The sequence below is a fragment of the Typopeltis vanoorti genome, chromosome 2, assembly GCF_054136105.1.
Source record: "Typopeltis vanoorti isolate ZY-2024b chromosome 2, IOZ_Tvanoo_1.0, whole genome shotgun sequence".
Taxonomy (NCBI): Eukaryota; Metazoa; Arthropoda; class Arachnida; order Uropygi; family Thelyphonidae; genus Typopeltis; species Typopeltis vanoorti.
The window spans coordinates 43,424,214-43,451,959 of NC_143550.1; the positions used below are offsets into that span (position 1 = coordinate 43,424,214).

The window sequence follows — 27,746 nt, forward strand, 5'->3', positions numbered from 1 at the left end:
CTTAATAATACTATTCATCCATCTTACACCTACTTGATTTAAGCTCCTGATTATGGATATACAGTATGACACTGCTTCCCTTAAACACCCTTTGACAATCATCTATACACCATCAACATCTCTCCCCTTCAAATTCTCAATCCATTGCACTGCTGAAAATTGACTTCTCAGCTTGTCATAATCATCTGCCTTGTAATTCCACATATACCCCTCCTTAAGAGTAAATTTTGCACTTTTTACAATCTCCTAGGTCAAGACCACATGATTGCTTTCCCTAAATGGAAACAGTGTGACTAAATTGAGGTATTATCTCTTAACAGTTGTATAAACTCCATTTCCTTTCTTCCTTCCTTGTGAACATTCCTTCTCCTAATCTATGCCTCGATAGTTAAAATGACCTGCACTCATCATGCAAATTTGCCAATAACATACCATCTACATTCTTTCTTATATCAATTACATATTTCATCTTGTTGATCTCTGTCTCACACCAAATAGCCTCAAATGAACTGCCCTCTGCATGCCTATCGTCTTGAGGCACTTTTACTCTTTTTGATTCAACTATCATTAGCAAATCCCTCCCACCCATTCTGTCATCCTCTGTCCTCTCTGAAAATAATGAATCCGTTACATTCTATCCCAATATCATTCTTACATAACCAAGTTTCACTATTTCCTATAATTTTTGGCCAGTTACGTTGTACTAACTAATGTCAAAAATTCCTCACACTTATTCTGACTTCTGCTTTCTTGACATTAGTATATATAAATCACAATACAATACTCCCTTCCTCCCATAACCTTCCTGTGTATGAATTAGCCAACTCTGTACACAATTTACTTTCTGACATCTAATCTCGCATTCACAGCAGCAATTACTGACATTAGTACTATTAACAGCTGATTCTATCACCTGCCTCCCTGCCTCACCTCATTTGGTAGTGAGGCAGGTGATTCTATCACCTGCCTCACTACCAAATCCCATTTCCCTGTTTTTGACCATTTAGTCTATCCTTTATTTCAGTTTCATTTCTTTACAAAAGATTTTACACGATCTTGATGTCATTTCATTTTCTATAATCACTCTTCTGTTTAATTCATCACTGTCGAATCTTGGTAGCACACTCATGATCTTTCCACTCTTGCTCTTTTCATTAATGCAAAGAGCAAGAGCATGATCTTTCCACTCTTGCTCTTGGCATTAATTGTTATCATAAAATCATTCAAATCCTAGCTCACAGAAAATCTTTCATTGCCTAGATCATTTGTTTCCACAACTACGATAATCTCACTCAATCTATCCCTCTGCATCTTCACAGACTCAGTTACGTCCCTAATCTTTCACCATGTATAACATGCTTTAATAACTCTACCATCTTCTGCACCCTTAATTATAGAATATCCATACAGCATAATATTTTTATTCATCCTTTTAAAATCTTCCTGCCGTTTATGCTCACTGTTGCTTGTTTTTGTCCTTGTTTTTCTCTCGCATTCTTTTGTACATGGCTCAGTAATATCTGTAGATGCGTTTCTGCACTTTTCATTCCATGCACACACTCACTTAATCTGTTACTAAATAATCTGTAATTCTCATTCGTTATCATTCTCAGTCCCCCAATACTTTCTATTCCATAAAAAATCAGAACATATTGGAATGCTGAAAGATAAGAGAAAGAAATTGGTCAGTTCAAAATGATAAAATATGCACCAAAATACTAATAAAATACACCCAATTCTCCATTTACATGGTAGATTGGTTCTAGAAAAAATCATGTAAATGAAAACCATGTAAAAAAGAATACAGTGCATATGAAAAATAGAAGAATGGCTCAAGATGTAAAAACCCGATACAAACAATAAGTTTTCAAACAAAACACACGCACACATACACATATATATATACATCTCTTAAAAAATAGTGTCGCTAATAAAACAGAAATTTGAAAAGGTCCTCAAATACACCCACGCATATAGTTATTAGATAAATTTTATTCACTGTCACTTTCTGACAGTAGCCACATTCTTTTGTGTGAGATTGGAATCAAATCACTTCCATCACTTGAAACACTTTGCCAGTCCTGTTTAAAAGGAACTAAATTATCAATAATTTCTAATAATTCTGAGGTTGATTTCTTTTTTATCATGAACTCTGTGATTAATCGTTGAAATCCTGTTTTGACTAGATCTTAATATAATTCTTCATATCGCATCATAAATGAGTTCAGTTCATGTTTAAACTGTTCAGCTTGTTCAGTATTTGGCTCATGTGTAAGAAAATGACTTTGCAATTTTACTAGCCATTTGAAGCTCTTCTTTAATTAATCCTGCAGTGAGTAGAATATTTTCATCATTATCATCAACATCATCACTTTTTTCTTTTTCATCAAGATTCTCAAGAACAGCATCTATTATTCTGTTATTTCTTGTCAATCATCAATTCTTCAATATCTGTAGAAGAAAAATCATCACACTCTTCTCTGCCAACTGTATGTGCTAATCTGATGATATCGGGATATTCAGTTGTATGCAAAGGTACAGGGTTTTTCTTTTTCACATATTCTGGCCAAGTAGCTTTCCAGCATGCATTTAAAGTTGATGGCTACAATTCTGATAATGCCAACTTAGCAAGTAATAGAAAATTTCTTCCTCATATCAATAACTGTCAGTAAATTATCCTTATCTAGTTTATCCAAAATGTATTGGAATGTTCTTATGCAGTAAGTTTTGAAGATAGCGATCATACCCTGGTCTAATGGTTGTATTAGGTGGCAGAAAACAAAATTGCACATTCCAGTGTTATAAAACTGATGGACAGGCACATTGTCTACGATCAATAAAACTTTAAAGTACAGATTTTTTCCCATCAAATAGTGTTTAACTTCTGGAACAAACCATTGATGGAATCATCATTCATTAAAAATTTCTTTTGTAACCCAATCCTTTTTCTTTGCCTTCCAGTCTACTGGTAACATGTTAAAATCCACATCTTTCGTTGCCCACGGTCTTAGGAATCAATTAATGACTAATGGTTTTAATATACGATCTCTTGAAGCATTGCTACAAAATAATAGAGTCACATGATCCTTAGGAGCTTTAAAGCCACCAACATTTTTTTGTGATTTCAGTATATAAGTTCTATTTGGCATTTGTCTACATTCTGTAGCATAGAGTAGTCCATGATATTTAAAGCATCGAGGAGGTTCCTCAAAATTCGAGTTTAAGTACATATATACCATACCAGGAAAAGATAACTACAATTGAAATACCCTTTTTATCATCATCAAATTCCTGACATGTACTCTCAAGAGGTGTACAAGATATGATAGTACTACATGAAAAATTTACATCATTACTAACTTCCTATCTACAATTTTCCTCCAAATTAGTCTGTTACTTGTCAATACTCCAACATTATCAGATCTTATATTTCTATTGCCTAAGGCACTTCGTACCGTATCAATCCACCTATACCTTGGTCTTCCTCTGGGTCGTTTTCTTGCCAACCTGGCAGAGAACACTTGTTTTGCTAATCTTTCCACGCCCATTCAGTTTAAATGACCATACCACCTGAGATAAGCACTGCTAACACATTCCTGAATGCTGACAATGTCAAGTTCTTTCCGAATATCCTCATTTTTAAATGATATTGCCATCGATGCAATCTGTTCACGCCTCTAATCTTTCTCGGGACTCTCATATCTGCGGTCTCCAGTCTTTGGTCAAGTGTTTTACTTCTGACCCTCTCAGATCCATAAGTTAAAACTGGTTTGAACACTTGAACACTGTCTTGTGCACAGCTAATTTAGTGATCCGACTAATTTCTCTCTCATTCCATATGAATTTATTCAATTGACTTCCTACCATACCAGCTTTGTTGATTCTGTTGTCTACTTCCATTTTTAATTGACCATTCACTAAAAATCATGCCTAAGTTGCTGAAATGCTTTACTTGTTCCACAGGTTCTCCATTCAAAACACAGTTGACATTTTCAACGATTCTACCTATTTTCATTGTCTTTGTCTTTTTATTGTTGACCTTCATACCATATCTATTACAACAGTTATTCAATTTAGACAGGGAATCTTGCAAACTTGTAGTGGATTTATTTAGAAGTATAACATCGTCCACATAAAGCAAAGGGCATACAATAACATCTCCAATTCTGATATCATGTTTAATACCACTTTCCTTCTTAATGTGATCCATATAGATAATGAATAACAGAGGGGATAATGTACATCCTTGTCTCACACCAGATTTAACATTAAACCATCTCCTTGTACTTCCTTCGATTCTAACTGCTGACTTACAACTCAAATAAAGACTAAGTATTGCTTGATATAACGCCCCATTGACACCATATAACTGTAGCTTATTGAATAGCTTCTCTCTTGGCACCTTGTCATATGCCTTTTCCAAATTGGCAAAACTTAAATACAGAACTCTGTTATATTCCCATGATTTCTCCACAATTTGTCATAAAGTGAAGATCTGATCCTGACAGCCGTTATTTGACCTGAATCCACCTTGTTCTTCACCAAGCTTTTCTTTCACAATCCTTCTCAACTGTTTCTCAAGTATACTTGCATATATCTTACCAGGAACACTCAGTAGGGATATACCTCTGTAATTTTCACATTCAGTTTTATTTCCCTTTTTATATATGGGTACTATGAGAGCTCTACTCCAATTATCAGGAATTCATCCCTCTGTCCAGGCCTCCTGAACTATGCAGTGCAGCCACTGTAAGACTTTTATACCACCATACTTAATTATTTCTGGTTGAATATCATCTACTTTTGCTGCCTTTCCACATTTCAAGCCTTTGATGGCTTTTTCTACTTCAAGTATGGATACATATTCCTGACTGTATGCTTGTTGAATGTTTTTTACCACTGTGCTATCACTGCTTGTTTCATTTATTAGCAATTTTTCGAAGTAATTACACCATACTTCAAGGATATCTTTTTCTCCCATTTTCATATCACCTTTATTATCTCTCATTTCTCATTTTACAGCACTCCTTTATCATAACTCATTTTACAGCACTCTCCCTCCATTTCTAAGCTTCTTCAACAACTTCCAGAATATCTTACCACCTTCTTGATATTTATTTTCTATGTTCTTGCCAAAGTCCTCCCATGACTTTTGTTTAGCTAGTTTTACACAGTGTTTAGATTTCTTACATTTGTCTCTGTATTCTCTAAGAGCACAAGCTGACTTATTTGCCAGGAATTTTTGATATGCTTTCTTCTTCTCCTTCACTGCGTCTTTAACTTCCTGTGTCCACTATGGAGTTCTGATTTTTCTATCCTTGTAGGGAACCTCACCACATGCCTCTCTGGCTGAATCAATCAGGGTTTTCTTCAAGGTTTGCCACTGAATCTCCAAGGTTTGGTTCTTGTTCTCAAACTCTTTCATTTTTTCTTCAATAATCTTTGTGTATTTTAGTCTATGGTTCACATCTAAGAGCTGCTCAACTTTTATTCACTTTAAAACTTTCTTACATTGCATTCTTTTCAATATGAAATTCAATTTTATCCTGCTCAAGACTAAATAGTAATCACTTCCAATTTCAAATCCTCTGTACACTCTGGTGTTCCGCACCAGGGAGAAAAATCAACAATAACATAGTCAATGAGACTTTTCTTATTCCTTGCCTCTTCTCTCCATGTGAATTTGTGCAGATTTTTTTGTTGGAACATGGTGTTAGTAATAACCATTCCATGTCCTGAGCAGAAATCCAACAGGTATTTGCCATTATTATTAGCTTTGCTCTTTTCTCCAAATTTTCCCCAAACAGTTTTGTATGTCTGACAATCACTTCCTACTCTGCCATTTAGATCCCCAACAAGGACCAACTTTTCCTTTTTCATTGTGTCAGTAGCTTTCTCTGGAGCCTCAAAAAATTCCTCCACTTCTACCTTAGCAGAGCCTTCTGTGGGACCATAGGCACAAATAAGTCTCATTGTCCAGTTCCCCATTCTCATATTTGCCCACATCACTCTACTTGAGACTGCCTGCCATTCAAGAAGATTAGCCTCGTATTTAGTGTTGAATACTATGGCTACTACTTCTTTTCCTTGATTGTCATTGCTGAATATTACATTTTGTATTTATTGCTCAGAAAGATCACACCAGTTTTTGTCTTTTTTGTTTCAGTCACTCCTATTATGTTGATCTGGTACTTATCTAATTCCTCAGCTAGCTCCATTTCTTTGCCATTCAGGTTTCTTATGTTGATAGTACCGATCTTTAATTCTGGTGATGTTGAGTTGGGGTGTGCTTTCAGATTTGTTCCAGCAGCTGACTTTTTGCTGTTCGCCCTGGTTCCCTGGGGAAATAAATGGGGGCCTTGTTTAACTGGGTGACACCTCAGCCGGCATGAAATTTTGTCATGTTATACCATCATTTTGCATATTGGTTTAAGCAAATAACAATACAGTTTAGTCAGCTAAATCCAAAGTTGGCAGCCCCCTCCTTGTTCGTTCAGTATCCACATAGATACACAACAGGGTGCACCACGAGAAGGTGAGGATTGGACATTAGGTGAGAAGCCTGGTCGGTTCTCCACATTCCTTTAAAGGGTATGTGGTGGTCTCCTCTCAGTTATACAGCTTTGACCCTTAAGCACCCCAAATCAGAAATTTTAAAAATATGTGCCATTTGAACTGTGTTAAATCAATATATACAGTGTGAAAATAAAATTGCTTTTTGTTTTCTAAACCATGTTATTACGAAATTGTGTAAAAAAAAAGCTGTGGAAAAAAGAGAATTAACTGTATATAAAATGATCACTACATACACTAAATTGCCTTTTGAATGGTGTGAACTTTGCTTGAGATACACAGGAAGCAATTATGGCACCACAATGAATCATTGGGCCTTCCTATAAACAGAAATCACATATATATTTATAAATATAGACGTATATGCACAGTCATATAACTTTAAAGAAACAGATGAATTTTGTTTCACGTCATAAAACAAAAAAAAAAAAAAATCTTGAAAATTTAATCAGTCATCGCAAGCCAGTTTAAACATGAATGGATTTAAACATAAAATATGATAAGGCAAAAAGGCCTATGTGTTGGCAGTTCCTGTTTCATTTATTTTAACAGTTATAATTCACAACACAAGAATAAGAAAATAATTTATTTATTTAACTTATTTGCTGATACTTTGCTAGTGTTATACCTATCTTCAGAGCAAATAGAATGGTTTGCCCCAGTATGCTAACAGCAACAATTAGTTAACAATAGGACAAATTTAAAAATTGTAACAGGCAACACAAGAACTAAAATCCTAATTGGTGCATCCTAAAATCCTAATCTATTGTTGGATGAGTTAACAAGTATTAATGTCATCATAAAATGACTGTCTCCAAGATTTTTGGTAAGTTGATACAGCCATACTTGTTGAGGTTTGGGGAATGTTTCAAAGCCACTGTTGATTCCAAAAACAGTCTATGACTTATGTGTAGCACTTTTTTTTTTTTTCATTTGATCTTGTGTGAAGAGATATCCAAGGTCTGGTCTGCTAGTCCTGCCTTACCATAATAATGATGCCAAATGTATTTCTTATGTTCTCTGAGAAAGATGTCAATGGTTCTTCCTGTCTGTCCACAGTAAGTCAAGTCACACAAGTACAGGGCACTCCATACACTCCAGAATGTGATAAAGGAGATAAAGCCTCATTTGTTCACCTAAGTATATTCCTACAGGTTCCACTGCATACAATGCATATATTACATGTAGTTTCCAAGTACTGATTAACATTTATATTTCCAATTTTGTATCAATATTCACATTTATATTTTTACTATATGTACATATAGTAAAAATATGTATTCCTTTATATTTTGAAAAAAATTATATGTATTCCTTCGATTACATAAATGATTTGTGGATGTTTAGTGCGGATGGAAGAAGGGTGTGTGCGAAATGTGACCTGAATGAGGAATTGATGAATGCGAATATGAAGTTGATGACAGAAAGTGCTAGTACCGATTGTGTCACGAGTGCACCTTTGAAAGAGGAGGATGGCGAGAAAGACAGGCAAAAAAATGTTAAAAAATCAGGAAAAAAGAAAAAGGCCGATTTGACAACCGTAACGGATGTTAAAAGGGACGAAAGTGAGGCGGAAAGAAACGAAATTGAGAGAACGAATGAAAGTAGAAATGGCGTGGTGCAGAAATCGCAATTAAAAAAAATCGAAAGAATGAATGATAGCGAAAAAAGAATGACTGATGGCGAAAGTTGGACGCATGTTGGAACGAAAGTACTGAACCAAAGAAAGATGAATGACAGTAAAAGTGAGAAGAATGATAGCGAAAGTTGGACGCATGTTAGTCCGAAAGTACGGAAACAAAGAAAGATATGTGAAAGTGAGAAGAATGATAGTGAAAGTTGGACGTATGTTGGACCGAAAGTACGGAAACAAAGAAGGATGAATGAGAGGGAAAGTGAGAAGAGGGGGTCGAGAGTTAGAAAGTTAGAAAGATTTAATGATAGAGTGAATGTGTCGCGAGGTTCAGAAGGTGAATTGGATTGGATGAAGCAAGAAATGAAATGGATGCGGAATGAAATGAAGAGAATTCAGGTCAAAGTTATTAAAATAAATCATGATGGCATGAAAGAGATAACAAAAGATGAGCGAGTGGCGTTGTATGGCGACTCCATTATTAAAGGTGTGCTAGAGGATAAAATGCACAAGGTATGTTTTCCAGGCGGTAAAATGAGTAGAGTGATTGAGGCATTGAATATGAGGCGGGAACGAGCAAAAGAGTTAATTGTATTAATTGGTACGAATGATTTGAGAGAGAGAACAAAGAGCATGTCAAAATGAATGTCAGGAGACTGCTTGGAAAGATAAAGGAGAACAGTGTGACAGGAAGGGTGGTCAGTGTGTTGCCTAGGTATGATTGTGGTGAAATGAGGCGGAGAGCAAGGATTATGAATGATATTCTGGCTGAAATGTGTGAGGAGATGGGAGTACAGTTTGTTAATGTGTGGAATGAGTTTGAGGGATGAAGTGAGCTGTATGGGAGCGATGGACTGCATTTGAGTGGTTATGGTGTGAGTCGCTTGGAGAGACTGCTGCTGGAAGGTAGAGAATGAATCAGATCGAGAGGGGAGTGATGTGGAAGAGCAGGAGAGTAAGACAGGAGAGATTGAAGGAGTGGAAATGAATGTGGAAGTGAGTGGTATGAGTATAGAAAATGAGAGAATGGGTGTGCAAGAGGAGCAGAGAAACAGGGAGGCTCAGGGTGGACAGGGATACACAGCGTGAGAAAGGTGGATGCTCCAAGAGGAGATGAGAGAATGTGTAGGCAGGAAAGTAATGCGATGATCAGGGATCAAAAGGAAACAGATGGAATTGCAAAGGGTTCTAAAATGAAGAAGCAGAAAGGGAAATGACCCCAGTCCAGCATGGAGAGATCACATCGAGTGAGTGGTATCAGTGGAACTAGCTGTAGATCCAGAAATGAGTTGTTGTGTTTGTATACCAATGCTAGAAGTATAAGAAACAAGGCGGATGAAATGGTTGCACTAATTGCGTCTGTGCACCCAGAGATTATCGGAATAAGTGAGACATGGTTAGATGAGGATGACATCCTGACAGGAATAGAGATGGAAAGGTATGATGTGTTTCGTGAGGATAGAAGGGGTAAAAAGGGAGGGGGAGTGCTATTGATGATAGAGAAAGAGTTATGTCAATACAAGGTAGAGATGCAAGAGGGAAATGGAGCCAGTGGTTTTGAGGCAGTATGGTGTGAGATAGAGGTGAATAGAATCAAATACTTGGTGGGATGTTGTTATAGACCTGGTAATGTGGATGGTGGTGATAGTGAAATGTATAGTCAAATAAGCCAAGCAAATAACAAAAGGGTGATCATTATGGGTGATTTTAATTATGGCAATATAGACTGGAATGAAGAGATAGCAACTGGAAGTAAAGAAAATGAGTTTCTTGAGTTTTTGAGGGATAACTACCTCTGACAGTATGTAACAGAGGGCACACGAGGATTAAGGGTCTTGGATTTGGTCATCTCATCGGAGGATGTAATTATCAATGAGGTATCAAATCATCCACCAATTGGTTAAAGTGACCATGAGGTGATTACTTGGGTGGTTGCCAGCAGTACAAGGACCCCTGTGAAAAAAGGGTATATGTGGAACTACAAGGGGGGTGATTATGAAGAGCTCAGGAGACAGCTTGCAGGGGTAGCATGGAATGAGGAGTTAGCTAGAAAAGAGATCAATGCAGCTTGGGGGATTTTCAAAAAATGTTTAGCGGATGCAATGTCTAAATGTATACCACGGGTGAGAAGGTTAAATAAGTTAGGTGTGAGATGGATGAATAAAGAGATTAAATGCAATACAGAGAAAAAGGGCATTGTGGAGGCAGCATAAGAGAAGTGGAAGTAACCAATTTCATGAGTTCTACAAAGACCAGGCAAGGAGAGTGACTTTGTTGGTGAGAGTAGCTAAAGAGGGGTATGAACAGCAGTTAGCTAATGAAGCTAAAAAGAATCCTAGGGAGTTCTTTCGATATGTAGCCAGCAAAAGAAAGAATGATTATGGAAGGATGACATTGATTGCAGAAATGGTATAAAGACAGCTGTTGCAGAATGTGTGGTGGAGATACTTAATGAGCAATTCATAAAGATCTTTCAATCTTGTGAATGTGACTTCATGGAGAGATTAAGAGCAGTTGATGATGGGGAGGAGAGACTGACTGTAAGTGAGCAAGAGGTGTTTGGGGAGTTGAGTAAACTAGATGTAAATAAGGCTGTGGGACTTGATAATATATCACCGCGTATTCTGAAGGAATGTGCCAGCGAGTTGACACCTGCCTTGACATATTTTTTTAATACGAGTCTTGCACTTGGTCAAGTCCCTAAAGAGTGGAAGGAGGGCAAGATTGTGCCACTTCATAAAGGAGGTGATCGAACTCAAGCATCAAACTATAGGCCTATCTGTGTGTCAGGTGTTGTGGTTAAGTTGTTGGAGAAGCTTGTGAGAACTAGGATCCAGAGTTGGGTTGACAACAATGGTATAATCTTTGATGGACAGCATGGATTTGCTAAAGGGAGGTCGTGTTTTAGTAATCTACTTACTTATTACAATAAAGTGACTGCTTCCTTGGACAGAGGAGAAGGATACACAGTAATATACTTGGATTTCGCAAAAGCTTTTGATAGAGTGCCTCATGATAAGTTGACAGTCAAACTAGAGCAGATGGGGTTGGATATTAGATTAGTGCATTGGATTGGAGACTGGCTATCTGATAGGTATCAACAAGTTGTGTATGGGGGTGCAATATCCAGGAAAAGGAAAGTCACTAGTGGAGTGCCTCAGGGATCTGTTTTAGGGCCATTACTATTTAACTTGTATATTAATGATATTGGCAAAGATTTGGATGGAGATATTCAGTTGTTTGCAGATGATGCAAAGTTGGGACGAACCATAAAGAGTAGTGAAGATGTTGTGGCCTTGCAAGAAGACTTGAATAAATTGAGTGATTGGGCAAGCAAATGGGGATGTGAGTTCAATGTTGCAAAATGTAAGGTTTTAAAATTTGGAAAACAAAGATGGGATGCAGAATTTATGCTTGGTGAGAATATATTGTTGGAAGTAGAGGAAATAAGAGATCTGGGAGTGATAGTGGATAAGGATCTAAAATTTAGGGGACACATCGCCAAAATTGTGAAGACAACACAAAGACTTCTGGGAATGATGAGGAGGACACTGACGTGTAGAAGTAGGGAGAATCTTGTTCCATTGTATAAGGCTTTGATTAGGCCACACATGGACTATTGTGCCCAGATTTGGTCACCTGGTTTTCAGAAGGATGAAGAGATGTTGGAAAGGGTCCAAAGGCGACTGACTAAGGTAGTTTCTGACCTCTGGAATGTCGAGTATGAGGAAAGATTGAAAAGATGTAATTTGCAGAGTCTAGTGGAGAGAAGGAAGAGGGGAGATATGATAGAGACCTACAAGTTGGTAAGGGGTTGTTATAGGATCAATGGTGGAGAAGTTCTACAGCGAATAGTGGGAGATCAGGGGAGAACCAGAGGTCATCCCTGGAAACTGTATAAAGAGGGTGTGAGTAGGGGAGTGAGAGGCAGGTTTTTTTCGTGCAGAGTTGTGAATGATTGGAATGCCTTGCCTGAGAGTGTGGTGTCTGCAAGGAGTTTGAATGTGTTTAAGACCCGATATGATGAGATGTGTGTGAGATAAAAGGACCTCCTAGATGAGTCTTTGACTCCATGAGGTCTTGTTTAATAATAATAATAATAATAATAATAATAATAATATTCCAACCTTTACATCCATATATATATATATTCACACTATATAATTTATAGAATATCAGTAATTTATGTTACATTACAACAACTGGAAGTTGATCTTATTGGCAAATTTAATTAGTTCTGAGTAATACTTTATAAGTCTCTATTTTGATACTGGCCACTTGTCTCCGGAAGTTTATATTTTTACTATATGTACATATTTCAACCTTTACATCCACATATATATATACAGGGTGTTCGGGATAAATTTGACAGTTTCGTAAGGAAAAAGAAAATCTTCTTTGTATCTATTAAATTTAATGAATTGACAAAAAAACATTACAGGCAGAGTTAATTACAATACTATCAACAAGATTTACTCAAAATAACCACCATTAGCATCGATCACAGCTTCAATTCTGCTTTGGAACCTCGAACAAGCTGATGCTACAGTCTCCCTGGGAAGGGCCGCAAAAACTGTTTTAATTTTATCCATTAACTGGGCTTTTGTATTACTGGAAGTGCGATTGGTGTCTTTTTCAACTGCGCCCCATACAAAATAATCCATGGGGTTAAGGTCTGGGGAGTTTGGAGGCCAAACATTTGGACTGGTGAAGTCGTAGAAATTTTCAGACAACCATTTTTGACTTTTCCCAGAGGTGTGGCAAGGGGCCGAATCCTGCTGCCATACATACGGCCTACCATTGGCTACCCTTGTTATCCAGGGCTTAACTACAGTTAGCAATGATGTAAATGGCAGGAAAACGTAAATTGCAGGAATGAAAAACAGGGTTTTACTGTATATGGTTGTTCTGGATTTTTTATGCTGTCTATAGTGCTTCTACCATCATTGTAAATTATTACGGCCTTTTAATGAGAGGTGTCAAGTTCTAATTCCCGGAGATATGTAAGTAAATGAACTATAGCAAGTTGTTCTGCTTGGTTGTTGGAACAGAGAGGCTGCAGTCTAGAGCAGTGTTCTTGTATAATGGATATCTCTTATATGCAATGAAAGAACAACAGACATTCCCTCCGATTTTGTTTCCATCAGTGTATATATATGGAATTCGTCACTTTCAGAGCTCTCCTTCTCCTTAATATATGTTCTCTTTGCTGGGAGAGGCAAGTACTGTAGTAAAGTGGATATTTGTAGCAATTTGGATGAATGTTATAATTTTCGTTATATATCTTCTGGAAGTAACTTCAAAGATAAGAGAGAATTCTTATATTTTCAGGCAGATCGGTGTTAGAGCTGCAATAATGCAACCTTCCTCGAAAGACATTGTCTTTCGAGGAAGACATCCTTTTAAAAGGTCGAAAACCCTGTATCCTTTTAAAGTTCGAAACTGGTCTGGTAGTGGCCCTTCCCTTAATGCATAGCATTATACATGTCCTCAAAGAGATGTGTTTTGCATTATGGAAGATACTAAGGCAAGCGATGAGAACTTATAACACCTTTACCACAAGTTGCCCCAGTCCTAAAAGTACTTCAGGCGAAAACTTTGTTTGCTTACACTCGAATAAAGGATAAAACCCACTATATAATTAGTAGCATAACCAAGTGAAAAAACTTCCATAATCTTGTATCCTTTAATTATATGTATGGCTATAAGGCATTGAACTCTGTTTAGCTTTTGAGCTTAATCCTTGCCAACTATGCCAGAAGGTTTACAATCCGTAAACTTTGTTAGGCAACATATGAGATGTGCTTGTTGAAGGTTAATTTTTCATCTATTGTTACTTATAGGTATTTTATCTCACTGGCTACCTCGAGAACTTCCCCATTTAGGAAGACCATTTACAAGTTGTTTGATTTTTTACGTGAGATGTGGAGCACTTTAGACTTGATGCTGTTGAATGTAACTTTCTTCTTGTATGCCCACTCTGCAAGTTTAAAGAGTTCTTCGTTGGCTGTTACTTATCATTTTAACCCGTCGCGTCCCCAGATCATTATCATCGCATCATTGGCGAAAGCTATGACTTTTGTTTCAGTAGTGAACAGAAGTCTTAACAGCAAGTCGTACTGGATGTTCCAGAAGGCTGGTAAACAGCAGGAGTCTTGTGGACAGCCTCATTTGACCTCTTCATCACAGCTGTGGTTTTTAATGTTATGGTTGCTCTTCTGTCTGTAAAATAATTTTTTGTAAGGTTGAGTAAGTTTTCTGGACATTTTAAATATCTTAATTGATTGATTATGGCTGGCCACCATGCGGGATCGAAGGATCCTTGTACATTGAGTGAGATCAGCAGTACATCTTTTTTTTGCTGTAGATTGTCTTCTGTGAACTCTTTAACCTCCATAATTGCATCTACTGTGCTTGATTGAGGTCTAACTGCACATTGATTGCTGCTTAATAGGTTTCTTGAGTAGACATAGTGCATTATTCAGTTTATCAGAAGTTTTTCTAGCACCTTACCAGCAACGTTTATGAGACTGATTGGTCTCTATTTGCTAATTTCATTGGATGTTTCTTTTCCTGGTTTGATTATGGGTATAATTTAGAGCGTTTCCATACTAAAGGGAATCACCCTCTTTTTAGGCATTCATTGTAGACTGTTGTTATGAATTTGGGGAATTCAACAAATGCTCCTAGGAGTATATCGCTAGTTATTCTGTCTTCTCCAGGAGTTTCTCTTGGATCCACTGATCTTAATACTGACTCAATTTCATTAGTTGTAAGTAAGTTGTCATTAGGAGCATCTATGTCTGTAGGTTTTGTGGAATTCTTCATCTGCTGATGCATCGTCATTGGGAATAAACTCGTTTAACATAATAGCTGAGGTTTCTGCTAATTTTTTAGTGTAGGTGCTGTCTGTTTTCTTAAATTTGATAATATAGGTGTTCTCTTATTCTTGCATGCCGCTAATTTATATATGCAATTCCAAGGATTCGATATGGTTTCAAACAGTACAGAATTATTTCCATGTTTCTGTTTTGGCATTTGTAATTTTGGACTGATAGCTGTATTTGATTTTATAGTAGTTCTGTCTTCTACTTTCTCTTAAATCTTGGTTATTGTATGTTCTTTGATATAGTCATCTGAGTGCATCAAAATATTTTCTTAGGACTGTTAGTTTGTCGTTCTGTCAAAGTACTGATTTTCTTCCATCGATGTTTAGCTTCTTGGTTGTTCTGAATGTCTGGTCGCTGGATTTTTTCAGACCTGATGAAAGTGCAGAAGCAAGGAAGTCTATATCGTCTTGTGCTGATGCCCAGATGGCTATGTTCTTGTCTAAGCAGTGCTATATCCCAATCTCAGAACCTCACTTATCCCGATAAAGTGAGGTTCTGAGATTGGGCATGAAAATTCTCTTTTTAATGCTTTTACAAATATCTCTAGATTGGTTTTATTGGTGAAGTACTTGATGTTAATGCAATAGTTTGTGTCGTGTATTCCATTTCAATTTTTGTTACTGATAATGAAACTTAATATGCGATGATCAGAACAGCTTTCCTATTCTTAGCATCTCAATTCAAAAACCCGGGGTAAAATAGCATTGTTTACTATTGTCAGATCAATGAAGCTGCTTCCTCTGGTCAAGACAAGAAGGTTCGGAAGTGAATGAACGTGACTGGAATCACTTCTCTTTTTACCATAATTTTGTGTGTATGAAAGAAGAAACCTGGATGTATCTAGTATTGAATGAAATATTGCACTGTGCTCTTTCTAATGGTGAGTAATTTACTACATAATTTCATAGTTGCACCAGGTGATTGAAAAGATGATAGAGATAGTTGTTTATAGTATAATCAAGTTTTTCAAGTGGAAAAACTAAATTAAAGGTGCCAAGAAATTATATACTTGGTTTAATCCTTTATCCAAGTGTAAGCAAACAAGTTTGCACCTGAAGTATTTTCAGGACTGGGGCAACTTGTATATAGAAGCTTATGACTTCACATCATTTGCCTTAGTATCTCATAATGCATAGCACATCTCCTTACAGGTATGTATAATACTATGCATTATGGGAAGGATCTACCCAGACCGGTTTCCCTGTTTAAATGCAAGGGATACCTTTCCAAAAACTTGTGCAATCCCTCAGATCACCCAACAATGAGCAACCTCAAGGATCATTTAACTCAGCAATGCCTCTGCTGACTGATTGACAGGCTCACCCTATCATCACCAAGCAGAACTGCTCATATTCCAGGGAAAAGTATCAGCCAAGGAAGCCCTAATACAGGTCACCCTAACAGATCCAAATCCTTTGATGCTCAAAAGCTCCCTAAGGCAAAAATCTTAAGTGAGCAAACACTCTTCTCCTTCAGAACCAAGCCACCAACCGGTTTTGACCTTTATTGAAGTGTCATCAGTGGGAGCCATACCCAGAGGTGATACTAAGGTTGAAGTAATGCAGAAGTCATATTTTGATATACAAGTAGGCAAAAGGATATCACATTTTTTATTAAAATACTCTGGATTAGAGATGGTTGTTGGGAGTTTTTACACTTGATTATACTATATATTAAAGATACCAAGAAATTATATACATGGTTTAATCCTTAATCCAAGTGAAGCAAACAAGTTTATACCTGAAGTATTTTCAGGACTGGAACAACTCATATATAGAAGCTTATGAGTTCATATTGCTTGCTTTAGTATCCCATAATGCAAAGCACATCTCCTGGCTCTCACTGATGAGACCTCATGAAAGTCGAAACTAGTTTGGGTAGTGACCCTTCCCATAATGCATAGTATTATACATACCCGTAAAGAGATGTGCTGCGCATTATGGGATACTAAGGCAAGTGATGTAAAGTCATAAGCTTCTATATACAAGTTGCCCCAGTCCTGAAAATACTTCAGGTGCAAACTTGTTTGCTTACACTTGGATAAAGGATTAAACCAGGTACACCTGGGTCTCTTTTTATGTGTATCTTTTTTATGTGGATTTGAAGTTATGCAGTGCATAACTTCAAAACTTATGTACCAATGTACATTATGAAGAGCGTGTTGCAGCACATTCTGGCGTAACATGAGTAATGTATAAGCAGTGAGTGTCCATGAAGTTTAATTTTGCATGTGAGTAAGTGTTTGTCTTTTCATTATTGAAAGTCTAAATTTCGATAATTTTTATTTTAAAGATTTAATTTGGCCCAATGGAGAAAAAAAAGGCAACAAATAAAATCAATTTCTTTGGAAATGAAAACTGCAATTTTAGATCGCTTAGCAAAAGGAGAGGGTTCTGCAGCGATTGGTAAACATTTTAATTTAGGTGAATCTACTATAAGAGCAATTAAAAAGAATGAAGTCACAATAAGAAAATCTGTCATTTCTGGCGCAAAACTAATGTGCCACTATCATCGTACTCAAGAGATGCTTTATTAGAAAAAAATGGAACAAGCGCTAGTAATTTGGATTGAAGAATTAACTCAAAGAAGAATTCGTATAAGTGGTTATTTAAATAAACAAAAAGCTCTTCTGTTTTATGAACAAATGAAGTAATTGGAGCTGTCTACTTCCGCTTCCCAGGCTGAAAAGAATTTTTGTTTAGCAAAGGATGGTTAACTGGGTTTTTAAAAAAGAATGCACTTTATAACGTGGCGATTACAGCTAAAGTTGCAGTAGCAGATGAAGAAGCAGCCAAAAATTTTTCAAGAGAAGTTAGCCAAAATTATTGAAGATGGTGGATATTGTTCTGATCAAGTGTTTAACACTGACGAAACAGGATTGTTTTGGAAAAAAATTCCTAGTCAAACTTACATCGCAAAGTCTCAGAAAAAAGCAAGTGGGTTTAAAGCAAGCAAAGATCGAGTAACATTGTTACTTTGTAGCAATGCATCAGGAAATCAAATGTTGAAACCCCTCCTAGTAAATCAATCTCTAAGATGCAAAGATCTAAAACGGCTATTACAAAGGCCTGGGTAACAACTGCTGTATTTATTGAATAGTTCAATAATTGTTTTGTACCAGAAGTGGAAATATATATGAAGCAAAAAGCTCCCGATTTTAAAGTTTTATTAACTGTTGACAATGCACCAAGTCATCTGCATTTAGAACATCCAAATGTGCAGGTAGTGTTTTTTCCACCCAATACAACAAGCATTATTCAGCCATTAAATCAAGGCACAATTGCTACTTTTAAAAAATATTGCATTAAGCACACTTTTCAATTTATATTGGATAAACTAGAAAATGAATCATTAACAGTAACTGACGTTTAGAAAAAATTTTCTATTTGGGACTGCTTAAATCATGTTACATCTGCTATCACTGAAATAAGACTACAAACTTTAAATGCCTGCTGGAAAGCAGCTTGGCCTGGATGTATTGCAAACAGTGCAACCATGCAAACATCTACATTATCAGCTGAAATCATTACTTTGGCACAGAAAATTGGTGGAGATGGTTTTGATACATTTAGCCAGAATGATGTAGATGAATTGCTTGTGGATAATGACTTAAGTAATGATGATATTATTGGATATCAGTTAACTTTAGATATCGTCGAAGATCTAGAAAATGATAGTGAAGCAGAAGGAAAAACCTGTCCCCCTCACTGCAAATATAATTTGAGAAGGTCTTGAACTGTGCAATAAATTGGAAAATCATTTTCTTTTTAATGACAAATTCTGAATGAGCCTTTAAATTCAAACATGAGCTGAAGAACTGTATGTCTGGATATCGCGAGCTGTATAAAAAATAAATAAAATCATCATCGCAAAGTTTAATCACTGATTACATTGTCGAAAGAAAAAAAATCAGCACAGAACGAGGGTGAAGCTAATTCTGTTTGTGAAGAACCATTGCCTTTACAATACCGATCTGATGCGCTGACTATCTCTTCTGGTGATGAAAGTGATTTTGCACCAGTTCACAAACGTTGCGAATATTGTTTAATAGGTTCGAAAATTCTAATGACAAAATGTAAAAAAAAATTGTTACTTTTCAATAAAATTAAATGAATAAAGCTTTAAAACAAACTTAGGCATTCTTATTTTCCTGAATTTTTATAAATCTTTTAATGCGATTTTAGGTTTATTTTAATTCATTGCTTCAGTTTTATGAGGTTTTAGAAAAGTATGGAACGTATGCCTAATTTTTCAACGTAAGTTAGGTCTTTTTTGTGCGATTTTTACATGCGGTTGTCTGTGGAACATATCTAATGCATAAAAAGAGGCCTGACTGTATATAATTTCTTGGTATCTTTAATTTATATGATGGAAATAGTATGCATTGGCAAATAGATTCAATGAGTGGAGGGCAGTTTATTATTATGGGTGATTTCAACTATGGGAACATAGATTGGAAGGAAGAGAGGACACATGGGAGGAAGGAAATGGAATTTATGCAATTACTAAGGGATAATTACCTGAGAAGCATGTAATGGAATATACTAGCGGTTCGAGAGTGCTCAATCTAGTAACAGCATCTGAGAATTTGTCTATAATGAATATGTCCACAATGTTACCGATTGGTGAGAGTGAGCACATGGTCTTGACTGGGAAGTGGCTATTTTCAGTTAAGAAGGAGTATATATGGAATTACAGGGCTGATAAGTATGACAATCTTAGGGGATTGTTGGATCAGTGCCATGGCATATAAAACTGCAAGGGCTAGATGTTGATAGTGCCTGGGAAGTGGTAAAAGAATGTTTGAGGGAGGTAATGGCAGACTGCATACCTAGAGTCAGGAGAGTAAATCAAGTTGAAGTTAAATGGATGAATATCATCATCAAACTGGAGCTGCAAAAAAAGAAACAACTGTGAAGGATATTTAAGGCTGGCACATGAACAGTACAGTACAAGGCACAGGCCAGAAGGGTAACTAGTGCAGTAAGAAAGGCAAAAGCTGATTATGAAAGGAAGTTCGCAATACAGACTAAAGAGAATCCCAAATAATTCTTTTGATTCCTGAAATATACATTCTTTCTTTTACTTGCAGCATATGCAACAGATCATAGAAAAATGAAAATAATTTAACTTTCCCACTTTCCTTCTATTTATTGACTATGAAAAAGTGTATGATAACTTGAACAGAAAACTACTCTGAAAAATATTACAAGACTATAAAATACCTTCTCATTTAATTAAAGCAATAAAAAGTCTATACAGAGAAACAAAAATTTGCATCAAATTTGCAGATGGAACATTATCAGAACGTATAATAAATAAAGGAGTAAGATAAAGTTGTGGTTTATCCCCAATTCTATACAACATTTATATAAACAGAATCCTAAAAGAATGGAAAACAAATGTCAAAGATAGAATTAAACTAACAAATAATATACAGCTAAATATAAAATTTATGCAGATGATCAAGTACTAATTTCAAATTCAGAAGAAAAACTTCAAATTGAAACTAACCTTGTTAGTTGCAATCAGCTGCAACTAATTGCGTTAATTGCAACTATAATAGTGTTAGTTGCAAATAACCTTGTACTTGCTTCGGCAGTAATACTAAAATTGGAACAATACAGAGAAGATTAGCATGCAAAATCGTGAAGCATTCCACATTTTTTTTGCAGGCCTGGTTGGCCAAGAGGTTAACATATCTGCTCTCCAACCAAAAGACTGCAGGTTTGAACCCTTCCATGGGCATAGATGTTTGTGATTGTCTCTGAAAATACTAGTGGTGGGTGGTAGATGACATTGGTAGATTGAGTGGTGGAGACAGAGAATTGTAGAGTAGTTGCCCTCCCTCAATGAGTCTTTGGACTCCCTGGAGGTGTCATCAATAATAATAAGAATAATAATAACTAACTAAATGAAAAAGCAAAAAAATTTAAATGAAAATATCTGAAACAAAAACAAAAGCTATGGCAATACCATGCAAAAAATCAAAATTATACTTAACAACAGAATTCAATACTTAGGAAATATAATCTCGCAATACAATACTGATTCACAATTGGAAGTAAGACTACAAATCTGCAGTAGCATGAATGGCATAATTAAAAAAAAATTTGGAAAACAAATGACTAAAGAAACTCAATTAAGATTACATAATATGACCTCTAAAACATCTCTCAAATTTGGAAGTGAAACTTGGATTCAAAAACAAAGAAACAGACAAAGATTGGAATCAGCACAGATTGGAATTTTTTTAGACCTCTCCGGGGACTCGCTAGATTAGATAAAAAGAAAAACACAGAAATAAGAGAACAATTAGATACAAAAAAAAAAAAAAAAAAGAAAGAAATAGAAAAAGAATACTAGCAAAATTGGCTACACCATACAGAAAGAATGAATAACAATAGGATTCCTAAACTAAACTAGAAGAATATAAATCCACAGGAAGAAGAGACCATGGATGTCCAAGATTAAGATGGAAAGATCAACCTCATCTGCAAACCAATAACAGAATATAAAAAGCCTATACCTAAATTTGTTCAGATGAGAATTTTAAGGAATTCCGATGGTAGAGAGGTAAGTAACTGAATCAATCTAAAGAGTAGAATTACTAAGTGAACATTTTGAATAGTATATCATCCAGGTGGTGATATTGCAGGAATGAGAGAGCCAAAGGCTTATCTGGGAACTGAGGCAAATGAAATGGAGGTGCATAGCATATTACAGAACCTTAATGTGAATGCAGCTGGGAGATTGGATGGTATACCAGCTCGAGTTTTACGTAAAGCAGCGAGAGAATTATCATTGCCCTTCACCATATTGTTTAATCTAAGTCTCAGGTGTGGGATAGCCCCAAGGAGATGGAAAGAGAGGAGAATAGTTCCATTGAATAAAGGGAGGCTCCAAAGACTGATGTAGCAAATTACTGACCAATCAGCATATCAGGAGTTGTTGTTGTCAAAGTACTGGAGAATTTGGTTCAAGAGCAAATTACGGGAATGAATAGATGGAAATGGGATACTGTATGGGCAGTATGGTTTTGTGAAGGGTAGGTCATGCCTTAGTAACTTGCTCATGTTTTATAATACAGTGACAGCTGAGTTGGATAAAGGTAATCAGTTTACAGGGATACTGCAGAATTTTTCAAAGGCCTTTGACAGGATACCACTTGGAATTCTATTCAGTAAACTGTAGCACATAGCAATGGATATAGAGTTGGTGAGATGAATAGGAGGGTGGTTGATGGAGAGATATCAGAGAGCAGTTTATTCAGGAGTAGAGTCCAAAAGAAGGTCTGCGACTAGTGGCATGCTGTAGAGTTCTGTTCTTCGACCACTACTGTTTAATTTGTTCATTAATGATATAGGAAAGGATCTGAGAGGAACTGTTCGGTTATTTGCCGATGATGCAAAGTTGGGTAGAACAATAGTTAATAAAAATGATGTCAAAATTTCACAGGATGATTTGGATAGATTGGCAGACTGAGCAATGGATGAGAATGGATGTCAGTTTAATGTGGCAAAGTGTAAGGTTACATTTTGGGGTGAAAAGATTACCAACTGTATACCACATTGGAGGAAATGTACTCCAGGAAATTGATGAAGCCAGAGACTTGGGAGTGTTAGTAGACAGGGAGTTAAAGTTTGGGGGAGGGGTCACATAGGAAAAGTGGCTAAAGCAGCTCATTAGATCACTTGGTTATGGAAGAATACTTTAACAAGCAAGTTATTGTTCCTCTTTATTAAGCCTTGATAAGACCCTATCTTGACTACTGCACATAGATTTGGACACCAGGGTTTCTTGGCGAAGAGGAGGTGGAGATGTTCCAGAGGCGAGTCACCAAGATAGTAGGTCTGTGGAATGAACTTTATGAGAACAGGTTAAATTTTTGCGAGTTATTACAAAAACTGGTTGATGGCAGAAAAGGGGTGATTTGATTGAGACATACAAATGACTGAGGGGGTTTTTACAAGATTAATTCAGAGGAAATTTTTCAGAGCAGGTTTTTGGTGGTGGAAGAACTAGGTGCCATCCATAAATTGAGTAAGAGTGTAGTTAGTAAGGGTGTTAGAACCAGGTTTTTTTTTTTGCTTGGAAAGTAGTGAATAAGTGGAATAGGCTGCCAGAATGAGTTGCAGGTGCCGCCATGAATGTGAATGAGTTCAAAGCAAAGCATGATACATACTGCACAAATGTTGGATAGTTCTTGACACGATGTTTAGGGCCTCTCTCTCGATGAGTCTATGGAACTCCTTGGTGTTGCCCATAATAATAATAATTATTATTATTATTATTATTTGCTGTGCAATGTTATCATTATTATTACGTGACACCTCCAAGGAGTTCAAAGACTCATCAAGGGAGGGCACCTACTCTACAACTCTCCATCTACACCACCCATCCACCAACTACAGCGAACCGCATTATCTACACCAATGCCATCTACTGCCCACCACTACCACTAGTATTTTTATAGACAATAACAAACACCCATGCTCACGGTGGGAAATTGAACCCAAAGCCTTTTGGCTGGAGAGCAGAGCAGATATGCTGACCACTCGGCCAACCAGGATGGCAATAACATGACTTTTTTTTTTTTTTTTTACTTTCCTTATAGATTTGTTTGATTATTCTCACACATTCAGGAGTTCCATAACTTTTGATAATTATCAATAAAGTTTCTCTATCAATACCGTCAATTATGCTTAAGCAAAATCATTAAAATTTACGCATAATAGGTTTCTAAATTCTATGCTTTGTTCAATGATGTTCCTTAAACTGAAATGATGCACATTACTAATATGATTATAAAACCAGCTTTTTTCATTCCATAATATTCAATCTACTTCATTTTTAATTCTATTTATAAATATTTTGCAGGTCCTGTTGGTATACTAAGTCCCCCCTCTAACATTTAGTGAATTCTCCTTTCTTTGGGATTATAATAATTTTTGCTTCTTTCCACTGTTTAAGTACTATTATTATTACAGGTATCTCCATGGAGTCAGTAGACTAATTGTGGGAGACTCAAACTATCAAAACAATATCTATCATATCTCTTCTTGAATTCATTTATAGAAAATAACTCACAACTGAGTCCAATGCATTTCATTTACAGAGGAAGAACTCACAGCTGAGTCAGGCAATGAATTCCACTCATTCACCACCCTTCAATTGAAAAACCTCGCTCTCACATCCTTATTAACCACACTTTTTTCTTAATTTCCAGGAATGACCTCTTGTTCTTCCATCACTATCACACAGCTGAAACATTTTCCTTGCATCAGTCTCATAAAAACCTTTTAGAATCTATCCTAATCAATCTCATTCTGGGTTTTGCAGATGGTTTTCCTTCAGGTGCTCTTGTTTTCCCTTCACAAATATTAAACTGATCTTGAGCACATTTGGTTATATCTCTGTGCATTGCGATACAAATATGAATTGAATAATTTGTGATGCTCATTTGCTGTTTCCCCCACCCTAGATCGACTTACATTTCTGGTGGAAGTCCATAATAATAATAATAATAATAATAATAATAAAATTATTATTATTATTATTACGGGTATCTCCATGGAGTCAGTAGACTCATCATGGGAGGCCCAAACTATCAAAACAATCATATCTGTTCTTGAATTCATTTACAGACAAAGAACTCACAGCTGAGTCAGGCAACGCATTCCACTCATTCACCACCCTCCAGGTGAAAAACCTCGTTCTCATACCCTTGTTAACCACACTTTCCTTAATTTCCAGGGATGACTTCTTGTTCTTCCATCACTATCAAACACTGAAACATTTCCCTTGCATCAATCTTATAAAAACCTTTTAGTAATTTAAATGTTTCTATCATATCCCCTCTTCTTCGCCTATCAACCAATCTCTGCAATCCACAAGCTCTCAATCTACCAATGTAGGGAGTATTTTTTACATCACTCACCAACTTAGTCACTCACCTCTGAACCTTTTCCACAACCTCCTCATCTCCAAGGAATCCAGGTAACCAGTCCTGAGCACAGTGATCCAAATGTGGAAGTATCAACACTTTGTAAAGGGGAATAATAACCTCTTTATCTCTGGATGTTAGTGTGTTCCTCAATAACCAAGTAATCCTATGTGCAATCTTGGACACCTTAGCAATGTGTTCCCTGAACTTCATCTCCCTATCCACCAACACCCCCAAGTCCCTAGCCTCATCAATCTCTTGGGGTACCGTTTTATCAATATAATACATAGCTGGTAATCTTTTAATCCCAAAATGCATAACTTTACACTTTTCCACATTGAACTGACATCCATTACCTTTTGCCTATTTTGCCAGCTTATTTACATTATCCTGGAAACTCTCAACATCAGCTCGATTTTTTATTGCGCTACCCAACTTTGCATCATCAGCAAACAACTGAATATCTCCCTTCAAGCCATTTCCTATATCATTTATGTACAAATTAAACAATAACGGTCTAAGCAAAGAGCCCTCAGGTACACCACTAGTCACCTGCCTCATCCTGGATCTTGCTCCTCCACATACCACTTTCTGGTATATCTCGCCCTGAGCCATTCTCTTATTCATATCAGCAGTTTAGCATCTATCCCCATCTGGTCTAATTTGTGTAACAGTATTCCATGGGGTATCCTGTCAAAAGCCTTAGCAAAATCCAGAAGTATCACTGCGATGGTGAAATGTTAAATATCTTATTATTTGTCGATGATGTGGTATTAATATCTCACTCACCCAAACTCTTAGAATCAATGCTGAAACATAAGCCAAAACTGCCAAAAAATTGGATAGGAAATACACCCGGACAAAATAAGATGGATGAAAAACAAATACAGTAAAGATCATACAATCACTCTAGAATCTCACACCACTGAAAAAGTTGAAGAATACATCTACCTCGGCCAGTCCATAAAAATGAATAATGATATATCAAATGAAATAGCAAGGAGAAAAAGAGCTGCTTAGATAGCCTTCAACAAAATAAAATCAAAAATTACCAACCAAAACATAGGTATAGAAATAAGAGCCCATGTTTTTTAATAGTCACATCTTACCAGCAGTAACTTATGGCAGTGAAACATGGAACACAACTTTAAAAGAAGAACAAAGCTTAATAACAACTCAACGTGCAATAGAAAGAAGAATGTGCAATATAAACAAAATAGACCACGTAAGACACACAGAAATCAGGAAGTCTGGATTCACGGACATAATAAAAGCCATCTACAACAACAAAAGAAGATAGGCAGGACATCTCGCCAGAATGAGAGACAACAGATGGACAGTCAGAATTACAAACTGGTATCCAAGAGATACCAAAAGAGGAAGACCAACCTTAAGATGGGAAGACCCAATGATTAAGAAAGTCAGAAGAAACTGGAGAAGAAAGGCCCAAGACAGGAATAGCTGGACTCTTTATGACCTGCAGTCATGGAGAAATCCTGACTGAAATCACAGGTCCATCAAGGTAAATCACTGTGTAGCCATTTCCCTTGTCCAACTCAGGATGTCATTCCATTATAAAAAGTTAATAAATTGCTAAGGCAGGAACGACCTTTAACAAAACCATGTTGGCCCCTATAGACTATCATATTCTGATCCACCATCCTTGAATTCTGTCTTTAACCAACTTTTCCAATAATTTAACACCACTCTCGAGATGATGATTGGTCTGTAATTAACTACCGCAGTCTTAGAACCACCTTTATAAACTTAATAACCAAAAATAACCACCTTTATGATAAGCTTAGGAGTTTGATTGGTTCAGTGCCATGGCATGTACAACTGCAAGGACTAGAAGTTGATAGTGCATGGGAGGAAGTTAAGAAGCGTTTGCATGAAGCAATGGCTGACTGTATACCTAGAGTCCGAATAATAAATCAAGTAGGGGTTAAATGGATGAATAACGCCATGAAGCTTGAGCTGCAAAAAAAGAAACAACTATGGAGGAAATTTAAGGAGAAAGGTGACCGGCAGGCACATGAACGGTATAAAGCGCAGGCCAGAAGGGTAACGAGTGTGGTAAGAAAAGCAAAAAAGAATTATGAAAGAACATTGGCCATGCAGGCTAAAGAAAATCATAAACAGTTTTTTCGATACGTTGCAAGTAAAAGGAAAAATGTATATGACAGAATGATTTTAAAGAATGCCAATGATAGGGAGGTAACTGAATCAGTCGATATAGTTGAGTTACTGAGTGAGCACTTTGCAAGAATATATCATCCAGGTCGTGACATTGCAGAAACGAATGAACCAGTAGATTATATGAGAATTGTGGTGAATGAAGTGGAGGTGAGTAGTCTATTGCATAACCTCAATGTCAATACATCTGTGGGATTGGATGGTATACCAGCTCGTGTCATACGAGCAGCTAAAGAATTGTCAGTACCCTTGATCATTTTGTTTAATTTGAGTCTTGGGTCTGGGTTAGTCCCGAGGGGATGGAAAGAGGGGAAAATAGTTTCACTGCATAAAGGTGGTTCCAAGACTGCTGTTGTAAATTACCGCCCGATTAGCATATCAGGAATCATTGTCAAGGTCTTAGAGAAATTAATTAAGGAAAGAATACAGGATTGGATAGATAAAAATGGGATATTGCATGGGGGACAACATGGTTTTGTGAAGGGTAGATCATACCTCAGTAACTTGC

The 27,746-nt window shown here is 36.6% G+C and overlaps 1 protein-coding gene and 1 pseudogene across 1 annotated transcript in view; one reads left to right on the top strand and one right to left on the bottom strand.

Annotated features, from left to right (window-relative positions):
• Window positions 1-27,746, bottom strand: part of LOC150108970 (H(+)/Cl(-) exchange transporter 7-like) — a 501,264-nt gene that overhangs the window by 425,409 nt on the left and 48,109 nt on the right. Inside the window, exon 5 of the mRNA XM_090401344.1 lies at window positions 6,810-6,893. Within this exon, the coding sequence (XP_090257470.1) occupies window positions 6,810-6,893 (84 nt within the window). The remainder of the gene's footprint in view (window positions 1-6,809; window positions 6,894-27,746) is intronic.
• LOC150108971 (U6 spliceosomal RNA) lies at window positions 20,687-20,764 on the top strand (annotated as a pseudogene).